This window comes from Chlorocebus sabaeus, chromosome 20, assembly GCF_047675955.1.
Source record: "Chlorocebus sabaeus isolate Y175 chromosome 20, mChlSab1.0.hap1, whole genome shotgun sequence".
NCBI lineage: Eukaryota > Metazoa > Chordata > Mammalia > Primates > Cercopithecidae > Chlorocebus > Chlorocebus sabaeus.
This window is the reverse complement of record NC_132923.1, coordinates 26,552,547-26,575,906: the sequence shown is the minus strand read 5'-3', so window position 1 is coordinate 26,575,906 and position 23,360 is coordinate 26,552,547. Positions and strand designations below refer to the sequence as shown.

At 41.7% G+C, this 23,360-nt stretch overlaps 1 protein-coding gene across 5 annotated transcripts in view; it reads left to right on the top strand.

The window, feature by feature from the left end:
* The first annotated feature begins 735 nt into the window (after positions 1 to 735).
* AHCYL1 (adenosylhomocysteinase like 1) overlaps positions 736 to 23,360 on the top strand; it is a 40,152-nt gene continuing 17,527 nt past the window's right edge. For 2 of the 5 annotated variants that reach the window (XM_007977653.3, XM_037998180.2), the window contains exon 1: positions 965 to 1,144. In XM_007977653.3, coding sequence (XP_007975844.1) covers positions 1,025 to 1,144 — 120 coding nt within the window. In that variant the 5' untranslated portion in view covers positions 965 to 1,024. Of the gene's footprint in view, positions 1,145 to 23,360 lie in introns of all 5 variants that reach the window. The other 3 variants (XM_007977654.3, XM_073008499.1, XM_073008500.1) reach the window with 3 other exon arrangements.

The following is a 23,360-nucleotide window of genomic DNA, read 5'->3' as shown; positions in this document are numbered from 1 at the left end:
TAGCACAGGCACTGCACATAGTAGGCCCAGTAAAAGGGTGTGAACGGTCCATGAATGTCCTGGATGCCCACTGAGAGCTGCAAGAGTCTAATGCTTTGGTGGAGCAAGGACCGGAAAGCCATTCTGGCTGGGGACTTCTCCATCAGCTCTCCTGGTCTCCACCCTCATAGCCATCAGCCCTATTCTAATGAGGGTTTTGTAAACAGGCAAGGCCCAGTCGGAGATGATGGTGGAGGAAGTCACAAAGGGTTGTGCAGAAACCAGACTACTCTGAGTCAGTTCTGCCCCCTATGAAGTCCAAGAGGCAGGCACTGCCCCTTGGGAAGGAGCTTTAAAACAAAGGGCCTGGGGCTGGGGCAGTGAGTGAGTGAGTTGTCTCAAGCCCCGGACTTTTCCTAGGAATGGTTGTAGGATGTGTCGTGTGGGGCTCTGGTCTTTGCTCCCAAATACCCTTTTTATGCGCCAATGAGGCCTCGCCAGGAACCCCGCAGCCCAAAGACCCTCCGTTCCGCAGCGTCGTTGCATGAACCACGCGCTCCTCCCAGGGCTGATGGTGCCACCTGGTGGCACAAAGAGTCCTGCTCACTCTGGGAACTTCGCTCTCGAGCGGGAGAGGAGCGGCTTCTGTGGCCCAGCCCAGCGTGATGACGTCACGACAGAGTGCCGTTTCTCCCCGCCTCTTCCCCCTCCCGGGAGCTGCCAGTACTTGACGTGGCGTCACCGCCCTCTACCCTCGCTTTGCGTGCGTGTTTGCGTACAGCGGAGGTGGCGGCGCGGGCAGGTCGGAGCTCGGAGCTGCTGCTTCTGGTTCTCTTGTGGCCGCCGTCGCTGTCCGGCTGCCTTGAGCTGCTGAACAGACGAGGCGTGGGCCACAGCACCTCAGAAGCCGACGCAGCTCGACGCAGGGCCCGGCGGGAGGGTGGGCGATCGCGTGTCGGAGGGCGCCGCGCGGGCAGGCGGGCGGGCGCCTGAGGGGGAAAGAGGCGGGGGCGGCGGGTCAGCCGCGGGCCGGGCCGGCCGGGGGATGTCGATGCCTGACGCGATGCCGCTGCCCGGGGTCGGGGAGGAGCTGAAGCAGGCCAAGGAGATCGAGGACGCCGAGAAGTACTCCTTCATGGCCACCGTCACCAAGGCGCCCAAGAAGGTGCGGGGGCTCTGGGTGGCGGCGGGGGCTCGGGCTCCGGCCTCGCGGAAGGGACGCGAGCAAGCCCGGGCTCTGGCTAGTTTGGGACTTCTGGGGCTGGGGTTGGGGTGACTGGGGACGGCGGAGGTGATGTAGGGGGTGGCAGCTATGCGGCCCCAGGCCTATCCCGGGTTGAAAAGGCCGCCTCTGACCTCGCTTTCCTTTGTCCCTCGGCCCAAGTCCTCCGGGATCGTTTTGAAACCCGACAGGGCCAGGCCTTAAATTTGCGACTGACTTTTCCTAGATGAAGGTCCTCGAAGACGAGAGTGGGAGGGGATGAACCAACTCAGCTGACCCTGTGACCAGTCCGGGGGCATGGGGTGTACAGAAAATCTCCTTTCATTTGAGTGGGTAAATCTGGCAGAACTTCCGTCAGATCTTTGGGAGCAGAGGTCGGTTTATCCAACAACTGCGTGATAGCTGGGAGGCAAGAGAAAAGAATGCGTGAAGCTAGCTTTGATATACAGGTGAAAGCAATGAGAGTAACATGAAATTGAAAATCTGTGATTTTCACTTTCTACAGCCTTCCAGTTACTCCGAAATATGTAAGAAATTGACATTTGGAGGGTGGTGACAGCAGACACTGTCATGGATACAGGTGGATCCTAGAGTCATGTGAATAGATTACTTAGGCATCGCTGGAGAAAGGAGCTTGGGTGGGTTGGAGTGGTGGGTGGTAAGGAAAGATTGCTCACTCTTGACTGTACTTTTGAGGCAGAACAAGTTTGATCTATTGTGCTGTGGGTTGAGCTCAAAGGACACCCTTAGAATTCTCTCATAAATGGCAACCTTTGAAGATGTTAGTCTCACTAGCTCTCTGCGTGGTGGAATTGGGATCCTTATTGCTTTCTGATAATTTACTGCCAACCACATCTTGATTGTCCATACACCTGGCACCCAGTTAGCAGTAGATCAGAGAACCTTTACAAAGAGGTGACCTTCCTGAAGCCAGTGAGAACCCAGATAAATGTCTCCCTTCTCTATAAAGACGGAGTCTTACAAAGCTGTCTCTGCCTGTATGCAGTGTTTAATAGGATGCAGGGCTGAACAAAGCAAGGGCTGCAGGAATAGTTAAGTCCTTGAGGCTTCAACTAGTTAAGCTGTCTTAAGTGGGAGAGATGGCTTTTTTTTTTTTTTTTTAAAGTGAATTAACCTGCCACTCCAGAAATCAAATGCAAGATTAAAAAGACAAGTCGCCATTGTGTGCTTTCGCTCTGTTTTTTCACAAAATTAAGAATTTAATTCTTTAAAAGGTTGTGGAAGATCCCTTGACTCTGAGGCATCTGATTAACTTTAGTGCTGTCAGTTCAGTTGACTGCTTTGTTGGGACAATGACCCTTTGCAATCTGCACTATTCTTAGGAGAAACAGTCACAGTCCTTATAAGCAGAATGATTGAGAGTGGGACCTTAGGTGAGTTAGAGGAAAGAATGGAAAAGCCCTAATACCTGAATTTCCTAGACTGTGGCATCTTTGCTCTTACTTGCCTTTATGTTAGTAAATCTCTATTCTTGAAAGTACCTCTGTTGATAAGACAAAGTCTATATTGTAGATTGTAAAAACTCATTAAGGCAGGAATTCTTGTTCACCTTTGTATCCAGTGTGCCTAGCGTTGTACCCAGCATATAGTAGGTACTCAAATATTAATTGCCCACCTGGCTAACTAGTAACAGATGTCCATATGGCTACCTACCAGGAATAACTATCCCTTTTCCTCTCTTCTTCCCAGGAGGAATATTACTAATGTGTATTATTGTCAGGCCAAGTGCTGATGATTTTAGACTTATATTGCATTAGCTAAAAGAAGCAGGCTCTGCCAGGAATGTGGGAAGACCCTGTTTTAAGTTTCCATTTGCCAGTAAATGTGCCCCACTGTGATTCTTATTAATCTTTCTCTTCTGAGTTTTATTGTTCAGCATTTACGTAGTACTTTGTAATAAAGTGTTTTATGATGACTAATTACCCTTTCCCTAGTGATGATAAAAGACATTTATTTAGTTAATGGATCAGTTGAGGACTAGTCAAGGTCACATAGCAAGTCCTAGTCTGTTTTTCAGAAGTGCTGAATTGAACATTATGACTTAAGTCACTTTTGTACCTCTGCCATGTGTTGATAATGTGAGAAAGCATGGGAAAAGTAAGAGAGAAAAAAGTAACTTGGCATAGTACTTAATGGTGTAGAAAAAGACCTCTTCAAATGGTGCAGTCCTTCACCTGTGAGAATTCTGCCCTGGCTCTAGACCAGTAATCCTTGGATTATTCTGAAGCCCTGAGGCCCCTCAGGAATTGAGGATGTTCTTGATACCAGAGGATATAGGTTACTTCAGGGTGACCTTGATGATCCTCAATTAGATCAGATCCCAGTGTCACTTTCTGGTCAGCTTTTATTCATTTTGTTTGCTTTGTTTGAGATAGAGTCAGTTTTTATTCATTTTGTTTGCTTTGTTTGAGATAGAGTGGATGTCCATCAATTAAAAGTATAAATATCTAGATTCTTCAACTATAATCATGACTTACTCAGTTTTGTATGCCAAGGTCTATCACACTGCTGTGAACAAAATAGGACTTGTTGGTTTGATTGAAGATTTCAGATATCTGGGTGTCGAGAAGTCAACTAAAGGGGTATGACCTTGAGCAAATTAATTAGCTTTTGTACCTCCATCTCATCTGCCAAATACGTGCCTATTTTTTTGGAACAGGTGGAGATAGGGGCATGTTGGGGAGTTAAGATAGCAAGTGTAATTTTTTAAAAGTCTATTTGTATATTTATATTCTTCAATGGGCATTTGAAATGGCTTATAACACAGAACCTATATGTGATATAAGAGGAAGTAAAAACTGTAGAAAGAATGAAAAAAATATTATTAACCTGGAGGGCTAAGATAGTTGATGAGGTTGATCACATGCAACTTTAAACTTTTAGCAGCCAGAGGATAAAAAGAATCATAGTTACAGTCTCCTTAGCAGGCATGGGAAATAATGCATGTCAGTTCCTCAAGAGGACAACTTTTCCGGACACAGAGTTCTAAAAGAATTTTTCACGGGACTATCTTAATAGCTGTAGTATAATTCACATTGTAAGGCTTGTTCACGACTGTCGCTGGTGATTTCAGATGGTATGGCTAGGAAAATTTGAGGTAAGAAAAGGAATCCTTGAGTTGTAAAAGTTAAGTGTACCACAACTGAAGAAGATCCTTGTTTAATGTTGGCAGTTATCAGTCAAACCAAGTAAGTAATGTAGTTCGCCATAACCCCTGGTTATTTATCCCTCTTTTTCTGCTACTTTGTGTAACAGGAGTGATAACCGTCCTTGGACCTTTAGAAATTGACACTGTGTCAAGTTGATTCTTTTTTCATAATGTAAACCCAAATCTCCAACTTGTTGGAGAGCTCTTAGAATAAGCGTGTTTCTCTGGAAGGCCTATCAGAACATTTGCTGTTCTCTGAACTTCTGAACATTAAGGGCACTCTCCAGAGTGATCCATTAAACATTTTGACCTAGGATCTGTGCAGTCATACCCACCAGCAAAATGTGGAGAAGGAGAAGAGCGCAAAAGAAACTACTTTTGTTTATAGGATATTCTTTATTTGAATGAAGCTATGTGGCACTAATTCATCAAAAGGGTCAGCTGAGACTTAGGAAGCATGTCAAGTAGAGCCCCAGTGGGTACAGCTTGGGTGTTAACCTGATAGATAAAATCCGGGTTTCTCCTTTTCTCTTAAGGGTTATCTTATGGTTAATTTTTGGTGCAATTGTATAGAATTTACACCAGGACTTGTCAGAATCACTGAAAGGAGATTTCATAGGTTGGCATTTCCTATCTCACATCATTAGTATCTCTTGATTCTCTTTAGAGTGGCTGCTGTTTTAGTAGCAGTCTTTGAAACAGCAGTTGGGGTGTAAGAAGATCCTCTCTTTAAGATTTCTCCACAGATATTGATTACCTCTCTTTTTCTTGTTTGGTTTAGTTAGTTACACTCTAGTTTCCAGATTGCTTTGTTCTAAGTTCCTTTAGACATTTAGCTTGTAAGAGAAAGAAATCTGTTAGAAGATTTCTAGATCAGTAGTTGTCTAGATCTTTTGCTGCCAAGGTTTCAAAGATATACCTTTTCTTTTATCAGGTGTGTGTCATTTGGATCCAGAGTGTTTTACCGAATATAATATTCTTTTTTAAAATGTATTTTTATTTTTTATAGAGATGGGGAAATCCCTGTGTTGCCCAGGCGTGTCTCGAACTCCTGGGCTCCAGCGATTTCCCACCTTGGCCTCCCGAAGTGCTGGGATTACAGGCATGAGCCACCATGCCCACCCTCAATATAGTATTCTTGGAAAGTTGTCTATAAAAGCTATTTGATACATGGAATCATGCAGGTCTTTAGTTGCCTGTGACTCCTAGCAAGTGTACTGTGCCACTCCAAGTAGTTAATGATCTGTAAATAAGCACTTTAATGCCCTCTTGGGGTTGTTTTAAAGGAACTGGCGAGTAAAGGAGAATCATTTATACCTACCTGTTTCTCAAGTTTGGGAATGTGAGTATTGCATTTTTAGAAAGAATGTCAACCCTGATTATACTGGACACATTTTATTATAATTCAGAACTGAGTAGTAATTCAGAACACATGCTAATAAGGTGCATCAGATGCATTCCTATCATGTGTGAAGGACAACCTGTGTGCATAGACCAGAGTTTTTTCTAGCGTGAAATCTGAGAATCCCAAGTTGAAGACAAATTCTTACCACAAATTTTTCTTTTGATTATTGTCAATACTATCAGTGCCTATTGTGTAGTAAGCAGTTAATAAAAATTCACACAGAATTGCAGTTGCCTTTCCTCTTCTGATTCCATATTTTCCTTTGACTCACTCAAGTAGTTCTTTTGTCCTACTGTTGCTTGGCTGTTACATGAGACCCCTTTAACTTCCCGTTTCTGGTCCTAAAACTGTGAGTAGTAGTACAACGTAAGTTAGGCACTTGATTTTTGGAGTCAGTTTTATCTTTAGTCTCTACCATCTACAAGTTGTGGGACATTCAACAAGTGAGCGTCCTTTTCTCATCTATAAAATGGGGAACAATGATAGTGCTACCTCTATAGATGGTTGAGAGGATTAGCATTTAGTAAATATTAATTAGTGGCGTATTTTGTACCTACAGTGACCATATATCCTGGTTTGCCTGGTGCAATTCTGGTTTATACCTGTTATCCTAGCATGCAGTCCAATGAGTGCCTCTGCAACTCTGAAAGTTACCCTGGTTTATGTGGCCACCCTATTTATAACTCTCTGGATGATGCAACACGATAGTGCAAATGAGAGCCTAATTTTGAAATGTTAAAAAACCAAAACAAAGAAGTTTCTATTGGAATGTCTTTTCAATAGGAAAATTTTTCTTCTGACAAAAATGTTATTTTATATAGAGCTTACAGCTACTGAACCCCAAAACATTTTGTTGATTACGGGGGCGGGGTATGTAGACAGAAATCTTAGAGCTTTTGGTGGAGTTGAGATGTCCTCTACCTTTCCATTCCCCCATTCGTCCCCCATAATACATAATGCACTCATAGAATGTGGGTATTTGTCAGACAGTGGGCCAGTCTCAGTCCAGGAGTTTATTTCCTTAAACTGCAGGTGTTTGGGGGTTTTCCCAAACTAGAATCCTTGAATTACATGAAATAATTCCAAAGACTGCTGAACTGTGACTTTATCATTTTAGATATGTACTCCAGCACCCCGCCCCACATCCCTGCAGGTACTATTTTTTTTTGCTCTTAACAGCTTGCTCCTAATTGTGTATAACTGATTTTCTCCTGTAGAAATGTGTGGCCTTTGCTGCTAGAACTAGAGTGGAGCATCCATGCCTTTATTGAGGAACTCAGGCTGGTTTCATTTTTGTTTCTATCTCTGTTTAATTTTTCTAAAGGATTTAGCCTGGTGCCTTACTCTCAGAATGTAGATAATGATTGATACTGCTTAGCAGTATATACTGGGCGACTTAATCATTTACTACCCAAATGGGACACAAAGTAAAAAGTTTAATAAACTACTGGTGAAAGGTAGTATTTGGAATCCTGGGGTAGAGATTGGGAAAATGCTTTTGAGAACCACAGGTACAAGACTCTCCAAGCATGCTCCTGCTTTCTTACCATAAAAGCCCCAATACCTCCGCTAATGTGCCTGTGTACTTAACCTGTGGGGCTTACTGGGCTTAACATGTTCTCCCCTACCAGCCCTAGCCAGTTCACTTGTTTTAAAGTGGACAGCCTGTACTCAGTTGTGTGATGGAAATGAGGCGTATTAAACAGGAGGGGTCTGAGACTGCTCTCTGTTCCGTGCTGTTCATCTTGGACTGCCTCAGGCTTACTTCTTCACAGTTTGAGGAACTGCCCAGCAAGAGCACACCCTGTTGTTGACATGTTTTTCTCTTTTCTCCGGAACCTGCGAGTGTAAGATGGCATTAGTGGAATCCCTCTGAGCCTGTGTGCCAAGGAAAATACCACTGTGCTGATCCACAATAATGCGTGGCTCAGTGTGAGCTAGATGGTAAATCTGTGAGTGACAAGAGTAAAGGGGCAGGAGGCTGGAGGAGATAAGTGTAACCATCTTTCATTCACTTAGACCTCCTGAATGAAGCTGTTCATACTGAGTTTTGAGCAATGAGAGGATTGTGGAAGTTCTGTTTTTAATAAATGGCTCCAACTCTTCTAGTACTTACTAATTGTATTAAGGTGAACCTTTGGGACATAGGTTTCCATGTGCATAATGGGAAGTACTTCGTCCCTTTTCCCCCAGGACTGGCTTGACCTCACGTCAGAGTTTTTGGGCCATGACCTGTTTCCTTTGTGGTTCCAAAAATCAGGGGGAAAAGAGAGAGAGAGAGACCTATCATAAAAGTTAATAGGACAGGCCAGGTACGATGGCTCATGGCTGTAATCCCAGCACTTTGGGAGGCCGAGGCGGGTGGATCATGAGGTCAGGAAATCAAGACCATCCTGGCCAGCCTGGTGAAACCCCGTCTCTACTAAAAATACAAAACAAATTACCTGGGTGTGGTGGCACACACCTGTAGTCCCAGCTACCCGGGAGGCTGAGGCAGGAGAATCGCTTGAACCTGGGAGGCAGAGGTTGCAGTGAGCCAAGATCGCACCACTGCACTCCAGCCTGGCGATAGAGCGAGACTCCGTCTCAAAAAAAAGTTAATAGGACAGAGATTCTGATCTGCCCTCTTTGACCAGACCCACCCCTTCTCCTTCCTCAAAGACTTTAAGGAAAAGACTTCAGGTTCTCATGACTGTTAGCTTTATTTTGGAGATGTAGAAAAGAGATTCACCTTGAATTTTCAAAATGCACATCCCCGTCTTTGTTTCTAATTTTAGAAGAGAGGTCAATAAGTAGACAGATTTTTGTAGAAGATAGAGAATTGGAATATGCTTCTTTTTTGCCTATTTGAGGGAATGCTCTTGAAAATCACTGGATTAGAGACCGTAGAACAATGGTTCTTACTCTTTGAGTCAGAGGTCCTTCTAAGAATTTAATGAAAATCCTGGTTCTTTCCACAGGAAAATTCAGGAGCACAGGAATTTGCATACTCTGTTAGAGGATTTATGGGACTTCTGAAACTCATGGATCCTGGGTTTTAAAGCCCTGATGTAGAAGGCCAGGCCTCCAAGCCACACTATCTCTTTTCATTACAAGTCCACAAACTACTAAGAGATTTAAGTTTCCAGCCTGCAGTTTGTCCTTATGGCTTGGAACAAAGCTGAGGTTGTTGGCATTGTCAGCTGCCTCTTTGGGATGCTCCTCAGCTTCCCAGAAGACTCATTAAAAGTGCCTTGAGAGTTCAGCTCAGGAACTTACACACATTCGAACCAGCATTTCGGCCACTTCAGGGATTTTTTTGGTATTACCTTAACTCTACCGCTCTTCATATGAAATGCGGATGCCCCTGAAGCTTCAGGGCTGATTCCATAGGAGTGTTTGAAATAGGAGCTCACATAGTAGATTATCAAAACTAAGCAAAATAATTTTCTTCTCTGTGTCTCTCAAAAATAAGTTTGATTTCAATGTAGTACTTCTCAAACTTATATCTTAAGGACTGACCTGATGATATTTGAATCTTACTCGTCATTTGACTTTTCTAGATGGAACATGTTGAGGGCAAAGACCATATCTCACGCATATGTCTATAGTACCTGACAGATAATACTGTCAATAAATGTTTATTAAATAAAATAATGTGAGATAATCATTCCTAGGAGAAAGTAAGTTGGACTCGTGTGGTGGCTTTGACTCACTTTCGCTTTCAGTTGCCTGGGGTGATTTTTCTAACTCTTAGAGCCCTCTCACATAGGTGTAAGGAGCACGGAGAACTGCAGGTGAGAAACTGATGAGAATTTCCAACTTAATATATCCCTTTATAATGCCAGAAATAGGAGGTCAGGGAGAAGACATCTGAATATATGCCTCCAGCTTCTTAGCCCAGTGGCAGTGGGCATAGGGATATCCTTAGACAATAACGGGGAAGGTGACTTGAATTTCTCACCATTGAAACAACTTTTAAACCCTTAGCATTAGGGACACTCTGCCCAAAGTTGAAACTGGTATCCTGGTTTATACATGCTCTTGATTTAAAGAACAGGGAGGCTTTCACGTAGGGTGTTTGAGGTTTGGGGATTTGTGATGAGTTGAATAGTTTGATTTTGAAAAGTACATTGGAACTCTGAAAGTAATAAACAATAGTTCTGCCCGGCAGTGATGAGCAAACTTCTGGTTCTTACTCTGCAACCCTGGCTTCCCCTTCTGAGCCAAAGGCTGCGTTTGATGCTCAAAAGCTATACATGCCCTTCTCTCTTTGAAACACACCTTCTTTAGAATTACAGTCTTCTGGGAACCAGGCCAATGCTTGTCCTAGCCAGAAGCTCAGGCTCTAGTTGGCACTAAATTTTGTCTGTTCTGTTTCACTTCAAGTGTGTAACTTAGGCAAGATTCAGGGGAAAGGGAGACCTTCAGAATTTTGCTATTTTGTGGTGTTTGTTTGTTTGAGATGGATTTTCGCTCTTGTCGCCCAGGCTGGAGTGTAATGGCACGATCTCGGCTCACTGCAATCTCTGCCTCCCGTGTTCAAGAGATTCTCCTGCCTCAGCCTCCCAGGTAGCTGGGATTACAGGCATGTGCCACCACACCTGACTAATTGTGTATGTGTGTGTGTGTGTGTGCGCGTGCGCGTGTGTGTGTTTTGTAGAGATGGGATTTCACCATGTTGGTCAGGGTGGTCTTGAACTCCTGACCTCAGGTGATCCACCACCCTCAGCCTCCCAAAGTGTTGGGATTACAGACGTGAGTCACTGCGCCCGGCGAATTTTGCTATTTTGGAAGTTGAAATAGGTACTTCGGTAACTAATTCAGTTTCCTGTGGGTGGCCAGGTGGTATCCCACTTCTAATTCAATACTTGAGGGTTCGGTGCCCAGCTTCTGAGCACCAGATTTCTTAGCAAGCAAGACATGAAGATTCCCAGTGTTCATTTATGAGAAGTAGCCCAGCTGGCTTGTCATGCTGGACTAGATGAATTGTGAATGTTAATTATATTGATAATACAGTGGCCTTGGTAACAGACTTGTAGCTGCTGTAGAATCTGTTTACTTCAGGTTTGTAACAGAAAAGAGACCAAGCTGGTTGGGAACATGGTGTTCTCAGTGTAATAAGATGTATTGTAAGTCCAAGGAAAATGCATCTTGGAGGGGCTGACCTTATTGCACCCCTTCCCCAAGATTTTACAGAGAGAAACACTATTCTGGGGGTAGTTTCTGTTCTTGTTCACCAATCAAGAATGAATTGAGGTTGGCAAAGGCTGGGTTTTCAGTGGAAGTGGGATAAAGTGAGTTTACAAATCATAAAGTTTAGAAGGAGAATACCTTTGTTAAGCACCTTATTTCTCTACGTAGTTTATAATTAGGAGGGGATGGTTGATGAGATTAGTTTTGGCCCTTGTGTTCAGAAGGTGGAGCCCCTCCTATTTGGGGAGTAGGGGGTTCATAATTCTGTACATTCTTATTCCACAGTGAGGGGATTAGCTGAGCGCTGGGCATGTTTGGAATGAGAGCCCTTTGCCAATTTTTACTGAATTTGGACCAAACTGTAATAAAAATACAGTCTCTGTCTTCCTCAGACAGTCTCTTTGTCGTATTCTCCTAACCCCTGTGGATCCCTCTGATGGATTGTCTGTTCCTAACAGATGGAGTTGGTATTAAAGGTAGATTCTCTACTTCCTTTGCCTTATTTGTTTTATTTCTGAACAAGGCATATCTAATGCATTTGTTCCCTGTGTTGAAAGTTGCTTTGTCAAGAGCCTGGTAAACTCAGTGTGCTTGTGTTTCCTTTTCTGATCCTGCTTAGATTATTTCTTAGATCAGCACTTCTCATTCTGTAGAAGGAGAAGAAGGTATCAGTCACATGGGGAGCTTTTCGCAATAACTCATTACCTGGTTCTAAACTAGAGCTGTGTAATCAGAATGGGGGAGGAGCTGAGAGTAAGAGAGCAGATGGAGAATCCATTGACATTTTAAAACAGCTTCACCAGATAAACTTGAAAGCTCCCAGATTTAGAACTATTCTTTTAGATTATCTAGCAAGACTGGCCAACACTGTTAGGAAATCTAATATTCAGATGCTAATGGGCCAGGCACAGTGGCTCATGCCTGCAATCCCAACACTTTGGGAGGCCAAGGCAGGCAGATCACTTCAGATCAGGGTTCGAGACCAGCCTGGCCAACATGGCAAAACCCCATCTCTACTAAAAATACAAAAATTAGCCGGGTGTGGTGGCGGGTGCCTGTAGGCCCAGCTACTCAGGAGGCTGAGGCAGGAGAATCACTTGAATCCATAGGAGGTTGCAGTGAGCCGAGATGGCGTGACTACGCTCCAGCCTGGGCAACAGAGCAAGACTATGTCTCAAAAAAGAAAAAAAAGATGGTAATGCAGCTACCACCTCTCCTGGATGATTCTGATCACAAGGAGAAATATTGGTCCTCCCTCGTGTGAAAGGTCCTGAAAATAGTCTACTGTTGCTCTTTTTCTGCAAGTATTCGGAGTAAACCATGACCAGAAATCATGTAGCCCTGTCTGCTCAGGATGTAGTGTCCCAGGACCTGTGCTAGGCACTTAGGGCACATCAGTGAACTAAACAGAGATTCATACTCTGTAGAGCTGACATTCTTGTGAGGTTATTATTTGGATCATTTAAGTCCAGTGTAGTGGTTCTTAACCATTTGGGGTTTGGAACCCTCTGAGAGATGTGTACATATTCCAGCAAAATGCACATAGTCATGTGTCACTTAACAAGGGGGATACATTCTGTAAACTCTGTCCTTAGGTGATTTTGTTGTTGTGCAAACATCATAGAGACTTTAAATGACTGGCAGCACAGTAGGTTTGTTACACCAGCATCACCACAAACATGTGAGTAATGCGCTGCACTACAGTGTCACCAGGCAATAGGAATTTTTCAGCTCTATCATATTCTATGGAACCACCACTGTATATGTGGTCCATCATTGACCAACCTTTATTGCACAGCACAGGACCATATAAGGGGAATTGGCAGCCTGAAGCCCATCCATGGACCCAGTACTAAGAACCTAGAAGACTTGTCTAGAATTGAGGATGTGGTGATTGGGATAAAGCCAGGCCCTGAATTGGGTGTTTGGAACCATTATCTCCTAGCCAGACTAGGTTGTAGTTTCTTGATCTGTACAGCCAGAGCAGTGTGTAAACAACTCAAGGATATCACTAGAAAAACAGGGAATGGCTAAGCCTTCTCTAAGCTAAAGAGTCTGTGTTTTATGTGAAATGCTAAGAATGATTCTGACTCTGTTCTCACTCTTACCCCTAGTTTCTGGTTGGCTGGGCTTCTGGCGTTCAATAGATTAAAAGGTCAGAATAAGAATTTCCCTAATGTGCTAATTTATATTATGAATTCCTAGACAGTGATAGTAAAGTTATAAAGATCATGAGAAGAGGACATTTTAGTGAAATTCTGGCTTCAAAAACACAGAAAGTGACAGGAGTTGGTTGAGGGGCTGATGAAATAGCCAAAGAGTAAAGATTAGAGAAAGATGACAGGAAGAAAAGGAGGGCAGAACTGAGGCAGCTGACTAAGCTGGTGAGCCAGTAGCCAGGAGAGTAGCTCTCTCCTTAAGCCATAGTGAGCCGATCTGAGACTTACATACAGAAAAATACTCCTTTTTGGTCTTGGAGGGGTCTGTCACGGTTGCTTTGTTACCAAATAGGACCCGGGATAAAAAGGGGGAGGGCAGATAAGGGTTTGCCTGATTTATACCAATGTTAATCTATCTTTGTTGCTGGAAAAGTTGGTGTTAAACTTGAAAGAATGGCCAAACCATGCCTGAGGGTTGGTGCAGTGTGTAACACGTACTGCAGAAAGATGAATGAAATGGGACACTGGGAGAGAGAATTATGTAGGAAGATAGCCAGATTTAGAGGTTGGAGCACACAGAGTCCTATGCCAGTTCCACCTTTACCTCCCTGAAATCTGATCTTTAATATAACCATAGGCCAAGACCTCTTTACTTTAGGTTGATCTTTACAGGGATACCTAAGGGAGACTTTCCATATGCACACTGAAAGGTAGCTGAATAAGGGCTGTGTTCAGGCTAAACTTGTATAAACTCATCTCATTAGAGAACAGAGCCCACAGTTCTCCCCAGAGGAGTGAGGAGGCTCTAGATGGTTCCAGTTATAACTGCTCTCCAGCATATGGAAAAACGATTCTGCTATGAAACCTTCCAGCCAGCTACTCACTTAAAGACATCTCATTGTTTGCTCAGTGGTGCATTAAAGCTGAGGCTGCCTAAGCTAGATAATATAATCACATACCAATTATCTTTTTTTTTTTTTTAAGAACCCCTTTAAAATAACCAAAAGAATTTCACACCTCACTTCCTGGGACTGGGTCTGTTTTGCAGTTGTATTCAGCTTGTGAAGTTATATAGTTAAAACTTGCTACTCGGTTTTCAGAAAAATTATTCTTAAAAATTATAATTAAAAATTCTTATTCTTGGGCCAGGTGTGGTGGCTCATGCCTGTAATGCTAGCACTTTGGGAGGCCAAAGCAGGAGGATCCTTTGAGGCCAGCCTGGGTAACACAGGGAGACCCTGTCTCTAAAAAATAAAAATAAATAAAAATTACTGTTTTTTTGAGACCGAGTTTCACTCTTTTGCCCAGGCTAGAATGCAGTGGCGTGATCTCAGCTCACTACCACCTTCGTCCCCTGGGTTCAAGCGATCCTCTTGCCTCAGCCTCCTGAGTAGCTGGGATTATAGGTGCCCACCACCACTCCTGGCTGATTTTTGTGTTTTTAGTACAGACGAGGTTTCGCCATGTTGGCCAGGCTGGTCTCAAACTTCTGACCTTAGGTGATCCACCCACCTTGGCCTCCCAAAGTGCTAGGATTACAGGTGTGGGCCACCGAGCCTGGCCATAAAAATTCTTAAGTGAAAAATTTTCTTTATTCATTGAGTATTGGATATTTTTTTCAACTTTATTAAAGTATTTGGGCCAGGAGCAGTGGCTCACGTCTTTGGGAGGTTGAGGTGAGAAGATTGCTCAAGGCCAAGAGTTCAAGACCAGCCAGGGCAACATAATGAAATCCCCATCTTTTACAAAAAAGGAAAAAAAAAATCAACTGGGCATGGTGGCACATGACTGTTATCCTAGCCACTCAGGAGGCTGAGGCCGGAGGATTGCTTGAGCCCAGAAGTTGGTTGTGGTGAGCTATGATCCTGCCACTTTACTCTAGTCGGGGTGACAGCAAGACTCTGTCTCTTAAAAAAAAAAAGTATTCAAGGTGTACAGTGTGATATTTTGATGTATACATTGTGAAATTATTACCACAGTCAAGCTAGCTAATATATCCATCACCTCATAGTTACTTTGTGTGTATGTGTGTGTTGTATGTGATGAGAATACTTAGGATCTACTCTTAGCAAATTTCTAGTATACAATATGTTATTGTTAACTGTAGTCACTGTGCTGTTCATTAACTCTCCAGAACTTATTTATCTTATAACTCCAAACTGTACCCTTTAACCAACATTTCCTCATTTCTTCCACCTTCCTGACTCCTGGTAAGAACCTTCTGCTTTTTGCTTCTATGAGTTTGGCTTTTTTAGATTGCACATAAAAGTGAGATTATTTAATTGATCACTTTAAATAAATACCTACCATAACTTTGAAACCAAGATTCAGTAATCACATATCATGTTACTTAAATCCAGAATACTTCAATAAAAATAATAGCCTTACAAGAACTTTTGTTAGTCATAGTAGTCACAAAGGTGGTACCAGAAAGTAGAAATACATCAATGGTAATTTTTTTTTTTTTAACCTGAGGTCTTCAAATTTAATATAACTTTTTTTTTTTTTTGAGACAGGGTCTTGCTCTGTACACTGGCACAGTCACAGCTCACTGCAGCCTCGACCTCCCAGGCTCAAGTGATTCTTCCACCTCAGCCTCTCGAGTAGCTGGGACTACAAGTGCGCACCACCATTCCCCGCTAATTTTTTTTATTTGTTGTAGAGCCAAGGGCTCACAATGTTGCCAGGGCTGGTCTCAAATTCCTGGGCTCAAGGGATCCTCCCTCCTCAGCCTCCCAAAGTGCTTGGTTTATAAGTGTGAGCCACTGTGCCTGGCCAAATATAACTCTTTCTGTTGGTAGAATTCAACTTTGCTAGATCTTTTAGACATAAGATGTGAGGTGACTTGGGAAGGGTGCTTTTTGAGTGGCACACCACAGATGAGAAAGGAACCTAATGGAATATTTTTAGTTTAAAAGAAATTCTCTGATTGTGCTAAGTGTAGGTGTGTGAAAGAAGTAGTCCTCCAGCACCATTCAGCACAGGATAAACCCCTTCAAAAAGCACATTTAAAGTATATTCTCTGTTGCATGTTTTAGAATATGGTAACTTCTCATGAAATAACCAGCGAATTTCCCCAGTGACCAAAAGAGGAAAAAGAAAAAAATCAGTGGTCAATTTAACTATACTGAACTAAAATTTTTGCTTAAACACAGGTGGAAATTATACAAATAGGGAATTCTGAATTAATTTATTTTGTCCTAGAAAAGTAGTCAAGATTAGATTGCCCATACGTTCTCCTCCTTACTCCATTCCCAAAAGACAATGGAAGTATATTCTAGAATGAAACATTTTGCTACCACAGTGTTTGGGCTCTGCTTTTACTGGACTCTCCCCACCCTTTCTAGGTCTATGGAGCAGTACTTCTCAATGGCAATTCGTTGGCAACTTAAAAATACTACATTTCTTTGCATCATTTTACTTTTCTGAAAATTAGTAAAGATTTTTGGAACGGAAAGAATTATTTTCCTTTACCAATGCTTACAAATGTTTATCTGGTTTTATAAGCTCAGAAAGCTTATAGTGCAAGAGTAGACCATTCCAAGGTAACGTGACCCCTTGGAAATAAAGGGGAAAGCTGCTGTTTCCCCAGCCTATTCCAAAAGAAGGAAAATAGAACTGGGCTTGTGGGTGGGTTTTTTTGTTTTGTTTTTTGCTTTTTGCTTTTTAAATCTCAGTGTCGGTAGCAAATTGCCTTAAGCAAATCACTTAACCCCAACCCCTGTTGTTTTCTCATTTGTGAAGCATAGATGCAACATTCAAAGGATTCTGGAATGTTTTAAAAATGCAAATCCTCTATAAATTGTAAGCCACAGGTGTTGAGGCAAAGCACTTAAAGTCATATAAATCTAGGCATTCAGGATCTTGGTGTTCACCCTATTAGTAAGTGCGGATTTCAAACTTCCTGTCCAATCAACTTTAAGTAAAAATCTTCATCTAGTGCTGTCAGGTGGTGGTACCAGTGATGCTTGTTATTTGTATGCCAAAAGTTCAACAAAAATGGTTTGTAAACTATTTAGATCAGTGATAGTCTAGCAGTGATACATATTGACAAAATTTGTCGATATTTTCCTATACAAAATTTAATTTTTTTTTTTTTTTTGAGACAGTCTCGCTGTGTCGCCTAGGCTGGAGTGCAGTGGTGTGATCTTGGCTCACTGCAACTTCCACCTCCCAGGTTCAAGCGATTCTCCTGCCTCAGCCTCCCGAGTAACTGAGACTACAGGCACATGCCACCGTGCCTGGCTGATTTTTGTAATTTTAGTAGAGACAGGGTTTCACCATATTGGTCAGGCTGGTCTCAAACTCCTGACCTTAGGTGATCCACCCCGGTCGACCTCCCAAAGTACTGGGATTACAAGCATGAGCCACCGCACCCCGCCTTGACAGCTTTTTCTTTCCCTGAGCCTATACTAGTTGGTTCTTATACCCTATGAACCTATACAAAATGATTCCCAAGTGAAAAAAACAAGGTGCAGACTATATTATCATGCTACCTTTTGAGTAAGGGATGGAAAATAATATGTATTTGCTTCCCACACTCCTAAAAAGAAACATAAAAAGGATAAACCAGAAACCAGTGAAAATGGGAAGGGACACACAGAGTATCAGGGCTAGGAATAGCAGTGAAACTTCTCTGAGTGTACCTTTTAAAGTTTTGAGACATGTAAATGTTTTATATGTGAAAATCAAAGAGAAAAAAGGAAACCTTTAAGTTGCTTATAAACAAAAAGGAATGAACCCAAGTAAAATATAAAATCCTAAGCTAATAAATTGATTACTCAGTCACCCAGAAAATAGTACTTTGACTATACATCTTTATGAAATATATTCTGAGGACGAAAAGAACTTCGATGAAACCTTGACACTTCACTCAGTAAATTTTGGTGCATAATATCATTAGTCTTGTCATTTTGAAACTATTTTATATGCATTATAGAATAAATCAAATAAGTAAACATTTATTAGAGATGACATACAAATAGTAAAACTTTTTTTAAAAAGTAATATTGAATCTGAAGTAGAAATGTCAGTATGAACTCATAAATAAAAGGATTGATTTCTCTCTCTACCAAAAGAACCTAGGAGTAGAGGCATCTCTAATAGCAATTATCACACCTCTTACTCCAGATACTAGCTTCTAAATACTACCCCCTCCTAAAAGAAAGGCTCCTGAGAGAAATGGTTGAATCCGGCTTTGGAGAAGAGGAAGAATAAGGTGAGCCTGGTATATCTTCTTTTGTCAAAACGAGTGGAAGGACTGTAATGGAATCATGTCAAAAGGACAGAAGAGCCAGCTTGAAGGAGGCTCCCACTGGCCCAATTTGATACAATATGAGTATTCAGTGCAATTAATGTGTAATTAAGTGTAATCTGTTAAATACATAAAAATCTGAATGACAAATGGAGAAGAGTTTTCTTTGCAAAAGAATGCCAGCTAATGTGAAAGGATTGATAGAAAAATACAAGTTGTGATTCTATAACCTTCCCAATATAATTGGTTCAGGCAAGGATTATTAACAGATGGTAGTCATTAGGGAATAGGATATTAACATGTTGAAAAAAAGTATCGCCCTACAAATTAACTTTTACTTGCAAAAGAGAAAATGTACCTTTCAAAGGAGAGATCTGATGGTCTCACTTTAACCAGGACTCAATCTTAGCATTGCTAATAGTGGAACAACCTGACATGTGCCTTCTAATAATGATGCTAGGTGAAATATACTACATAATCCAGGAAATTTTAACCTTTTTCTAATAAAACCTCAGAACTGAACTTCCAGTTTATAGGAAGGAAACCCTCTGAAAAATTCAAAACATGAGTGATTTTATGAGACAATTAATCTGGGTTTCTCAAAGAAAAGCCAGTATCACAAGGGGCTGGGGGACATTGGAGAGACTGTTCTAGATTAGCAGAGGCTAACAGAACCTAACAACCAACTGCATTTAATGAACCTTGAATCCATGCTGGGTTGGCAGGGTTGAGGAGACTGTTGGGATATAAAAAATATTCTTGAGAAAATTAAGGAAATTTGAATATAATCTGGACAGTCTGGATATATGATGATATAGAATAATTGTTAAGTGTGATATGTCATCATGGTTCTGTAGGAGAATATTCTTAGAAGATACATTCGGAACAATTTATTGGTAATGTTCATGTTTGCAACCTTTATTTTTACAGGACCATGTGAAAGTATGCTTGTGTATGTGTGTATATATACAGAGAAAAAAACCTATTATGGAAAATGGAAAGATTCATTCTAGGTGGAGAGTACAGGTGTTTATTATACTATGCTTTTACATTTTTTGTATGCTGAAAATGATTATAATAAAGTTGGAAAAGTAAACAGAAAGTACAACAGTGGTGCTAGCAAGTGAGGATGGAGGGTAGCAGGTGGGAGAGGAGACTTTAGTGTTATCACTAAAGTAGTGGATATGTTCCAGGAACCAGGATTTCTTCAGTCACCTGTACTGAGTTTTTTTAAAACCTAAAATTGATTATAATTCAATGTCGGGAGAAACAGAGATGACTGGCATGACTATTGGTGGTGGGACTGAGGAAAAGAGAAATATGGACAGGTCAGGCAACTGGGTAGGTAGTAGATAGCTAAATAGGTATTGAAACAGTCTAGATGTGTGTTACATTCTTTTGCAAATTGTGGTCAAAAGATTGGGAAGCCCTTTTCAGTCCTACTTACTGCCTTTTTTTTTAACCTCTTATTTTTACTTCTAGTTGACAGTCGCAGGCCTGCATATTGACTGGAGCACTTTGGGAGATAATAGTGAAGTGTTTTGTCTTATAGGAAGAGAGGGGAGTAGCTCACAAGGGTCAAACTACTCTTTGGCAAAGTTTTTCAAGCTGTATATTCCTTACCTTTTAAGTGACTCAGCAGTTTGGAGCCTGGTATTGCCTCACCTCTTCTTGCCGCCAGCATTGACAGAAGATCTAGTTGAGTCCTACTTTGAAAGGAGTATTGCTTCTGACTGTGGAATTCGATTCTAGCTGTGTGTGTATTATATCCTGTTACTGTTGAGACACAGAGGCGGGAGTTGGGGGGGAAGATATGTGCTGAGATTAGTCAGCCTGCCCTCCCTCTCCCCCCAGAAACTCAGGCCCCATCTGGGGAGACTGAGAACTTAAGAAACTTGAGACAGGGAAGGAGAGCAGGGAGCAGCCAAAACCTGCTGAGTCTCAGAAGACTGGTTTCTGCACGAGGGAATGGAAGAAGTGACTGGAGGTGGCTGTGGATTCAACTCTGGCCTGAGACTGATGCCCTTGAGATAAGTTGTTTTTCGGTGGGTGTGTCTGGGGGCATTGTGTTGGGAAGGGAATTCCTTTCTTGGGGAAACTTTTTTACTTGAGGTGAAAGGTATTCAGACGTGTGTATTTCTTGTACCAAGGAGTGGGTTTTTATTGATAACTGTTTCTTTGGGTTCATCTGAAATGGGAATCAGACTGGTAAATATCAAGAAAAACTGGGCAGGGTGGTATGGGCCTATAGTCCCAGCTGCTCAGGAGGTGAGAAGATTGTTTGAGCCCAGCAGTTTGCAGCCAGCCTGGCAAACATAGTGAGACCCTGTCTCTTTAAAAAGAGAGAGAGAGTAAGGAAGTAAAGGTGTTACACCTGTTTTGGCTGTCTGCCATATCCTTTTCCTTTCCTCTGAAAAAGGAGTGGGTGAGGGTAGAATCTGTAGAAGAAAGAATAATTTAACCAGAAAATATGTGTGCAAGAGGGATTAGAAAAGATGTAGGAATCTTGAAAAGTGTTCTAACACACTATGCTTAGTAATGATGAACTTGTTAAAATTTCTAGTTTTTTATTGTTACTTTTTTTTTTTTGCTCAGTTGCTAAGAAATATGCTGACTATAATTTCTAAACAGAAAAATCTCTACACACAATATGCTAGGAGAGACAATGGGACAGAATATATAAATTTAGGAATGTCCCAGAGAATCAGTAGTGTACCAAAAGAGGGATACTAGCCCTTCAAATAATTCTCTGCAGTAAGAAAGACTGCTTTGCTTACTTCTACGTTACACTTTCTTAATGATTTGTTTTCCTAGTAATTGCTGTTTATCTTTGAATCTAGTTCTTTACCCTTAGGAAGAAACCTTTCTGAGGAAATTAAAAGCTATTAGATTGGCATTTAAAATAACAAATTTGGCACGATGTCTAAGTTAAACCTAGGTTAAACAATATCCAGATAAGGCTATGAAGACTATAATATCTGGCATGTTCCTCATGGAGCAGTGAAATTCCATGCCAAAGCCACTTATGTTACTATACTGTGGGTCAAAAGATGTCTACAGATTTTAAGGGACCATGTTTCCTTATGTAGAGCTTTCCTGGAGTAGCACTGGATACTTAGTTGGTGCCTAGCAAATGTGATGATTAAAGAATATAATGCACCACAGATATTATCCTGATCACCATTTCTTGGCTAAAATGTTGTAGTGGAATTCTGGTAGCTGTTAATTCTTTCTCATTCAGGAGATAGCAGGCAAAACTGGGTGGGCCCTGGGAAGGAGTGTAGCTGGGCTCTTTAACTTCTAAGAATATAGGATGTGTGTTTGTGAAAGTAAACTCAGCTTCTAATGGTAAAAAATATATATCAATTAGGATCAACTAAATGAATAAAATACAATTTTTCTTCTCTTGAGGTGTGTAACTTTTTTGGATTGTGTCTGCTACCCTTTTCTTGGTAAGGTCTGCACAATTCTTTCAGCTCACTTTGTCAGCAGACTTCCCACTAGGTAGTGGATATACCCCAAATTATTCGTTTGGTAGAGCTTTTCTTTACCATTCTCAGTATCAAATGGAAGAAAGTCAACCATTGTACCTGCTAAGCTATTTGAAGAGGTGCTTTAAATAGCATGTTAAACTGGCCTGATACTTAATTGGGTTTTTAAGACGCAGCAAGTAGACTTCTGTATTTGGGTGTGCTATTTGAAGAATGGGTCAATCTGACCTTCTAGCCTTTCATAAATATGCTCTTAGTGTAAGAATGGAACACTGGTGTGCTTGTTCAGTTGTGGGTAAGGCTGTTTATGAGGTGGTGAGTACTCAAGCATAACATCGTTCTTTAACATAAGACTTTTTACTTAAAGATACTTTCTGCGTTTCAACCACTGTATTTCCTTTCCATTCCTTCTCTTCCCCAATCCTACTTTTTTTTTAGGTGTAGTATTCCTTGTAGATGGTAGATTTGAAGAAAGATGAAAGCACAGCAATTAAGATTTAGTGTTTGGAAGAAATTAGTGTTTTGGAAGATTTAGTGTTTGGAAGAATTAATAGAAACAGAACAACTTTGTAGTCTTTTCGTCTTACCCAGATTATCATATTTGCCTTAAATGCAGTGAGTCCAACCCAATCAGAAGGCTGTTGTTGAGATCTGGAGAGAAAACTTGTGATATCCAAAAGTTGCTTTTGGCAGCAGTGTTTATATTTACAGTGTGAGGGTGAACAATGCTCCAGGAGGTAGTTCACCAAGAGAAAACAGAGCTACTAGCTGTGAAGATAACCAGTGGAGCTAACAGGTCTGGAGGAAACTGGCAGAGCAAATGTATTCCACAGCATCAATTGTAACACAGATTCTCTTCAGCATGTAATTTGGGGTGGAAGAGAAGACCTTGCTGGGACACCTTATAAGTGGTGAGAATGTCAAACAGCTGCAAGAATACGCAACCCATTCATCCTTGCCATGGCTTGAGTTAACATTCTACCCACTTCGAATATGGACCATATTCATTATTTGAGAGATGGGGAGGTAGGGGCACTGCACTGGTTAGTAAGCTGCTAAGCTGCTTGCAACACAGTCCAGTATTTTTAGATGGGAAAGATTTTGCTTAGCTTTAGGCTACTGATGAGCTGTATTAATATAAGGGGAAATTATGATTATTCAGTTTTTAAGTTGCTGAAAAAAAACATTTCTCTCTTGCCACAGCCACCTCTCTATCTAAAAAACTGCAAGCGTTATTGCAGTTCCCTCCCCCACCGTCACCCTTCATGTACCTGGTATCTGGGAACATGGCCAGAACCCTTTGAAAAAAGGCAAACAGAGGAAGGAATCAGCAGAGGGGAGAGCAGCTTCCGAATAGAATAGTCTGCATTATGCCGGCAGCAGGGAGGCTGGTGGAGGAAGGGCTGCCTCTGGAGAGTGTTAAGAGGGTTTGATGGTCCCGTGACTGTATTTTTTGCCATCACCAAAATAACAGCAATTGAATTGGAAGTCATTACCTTGGTCCTG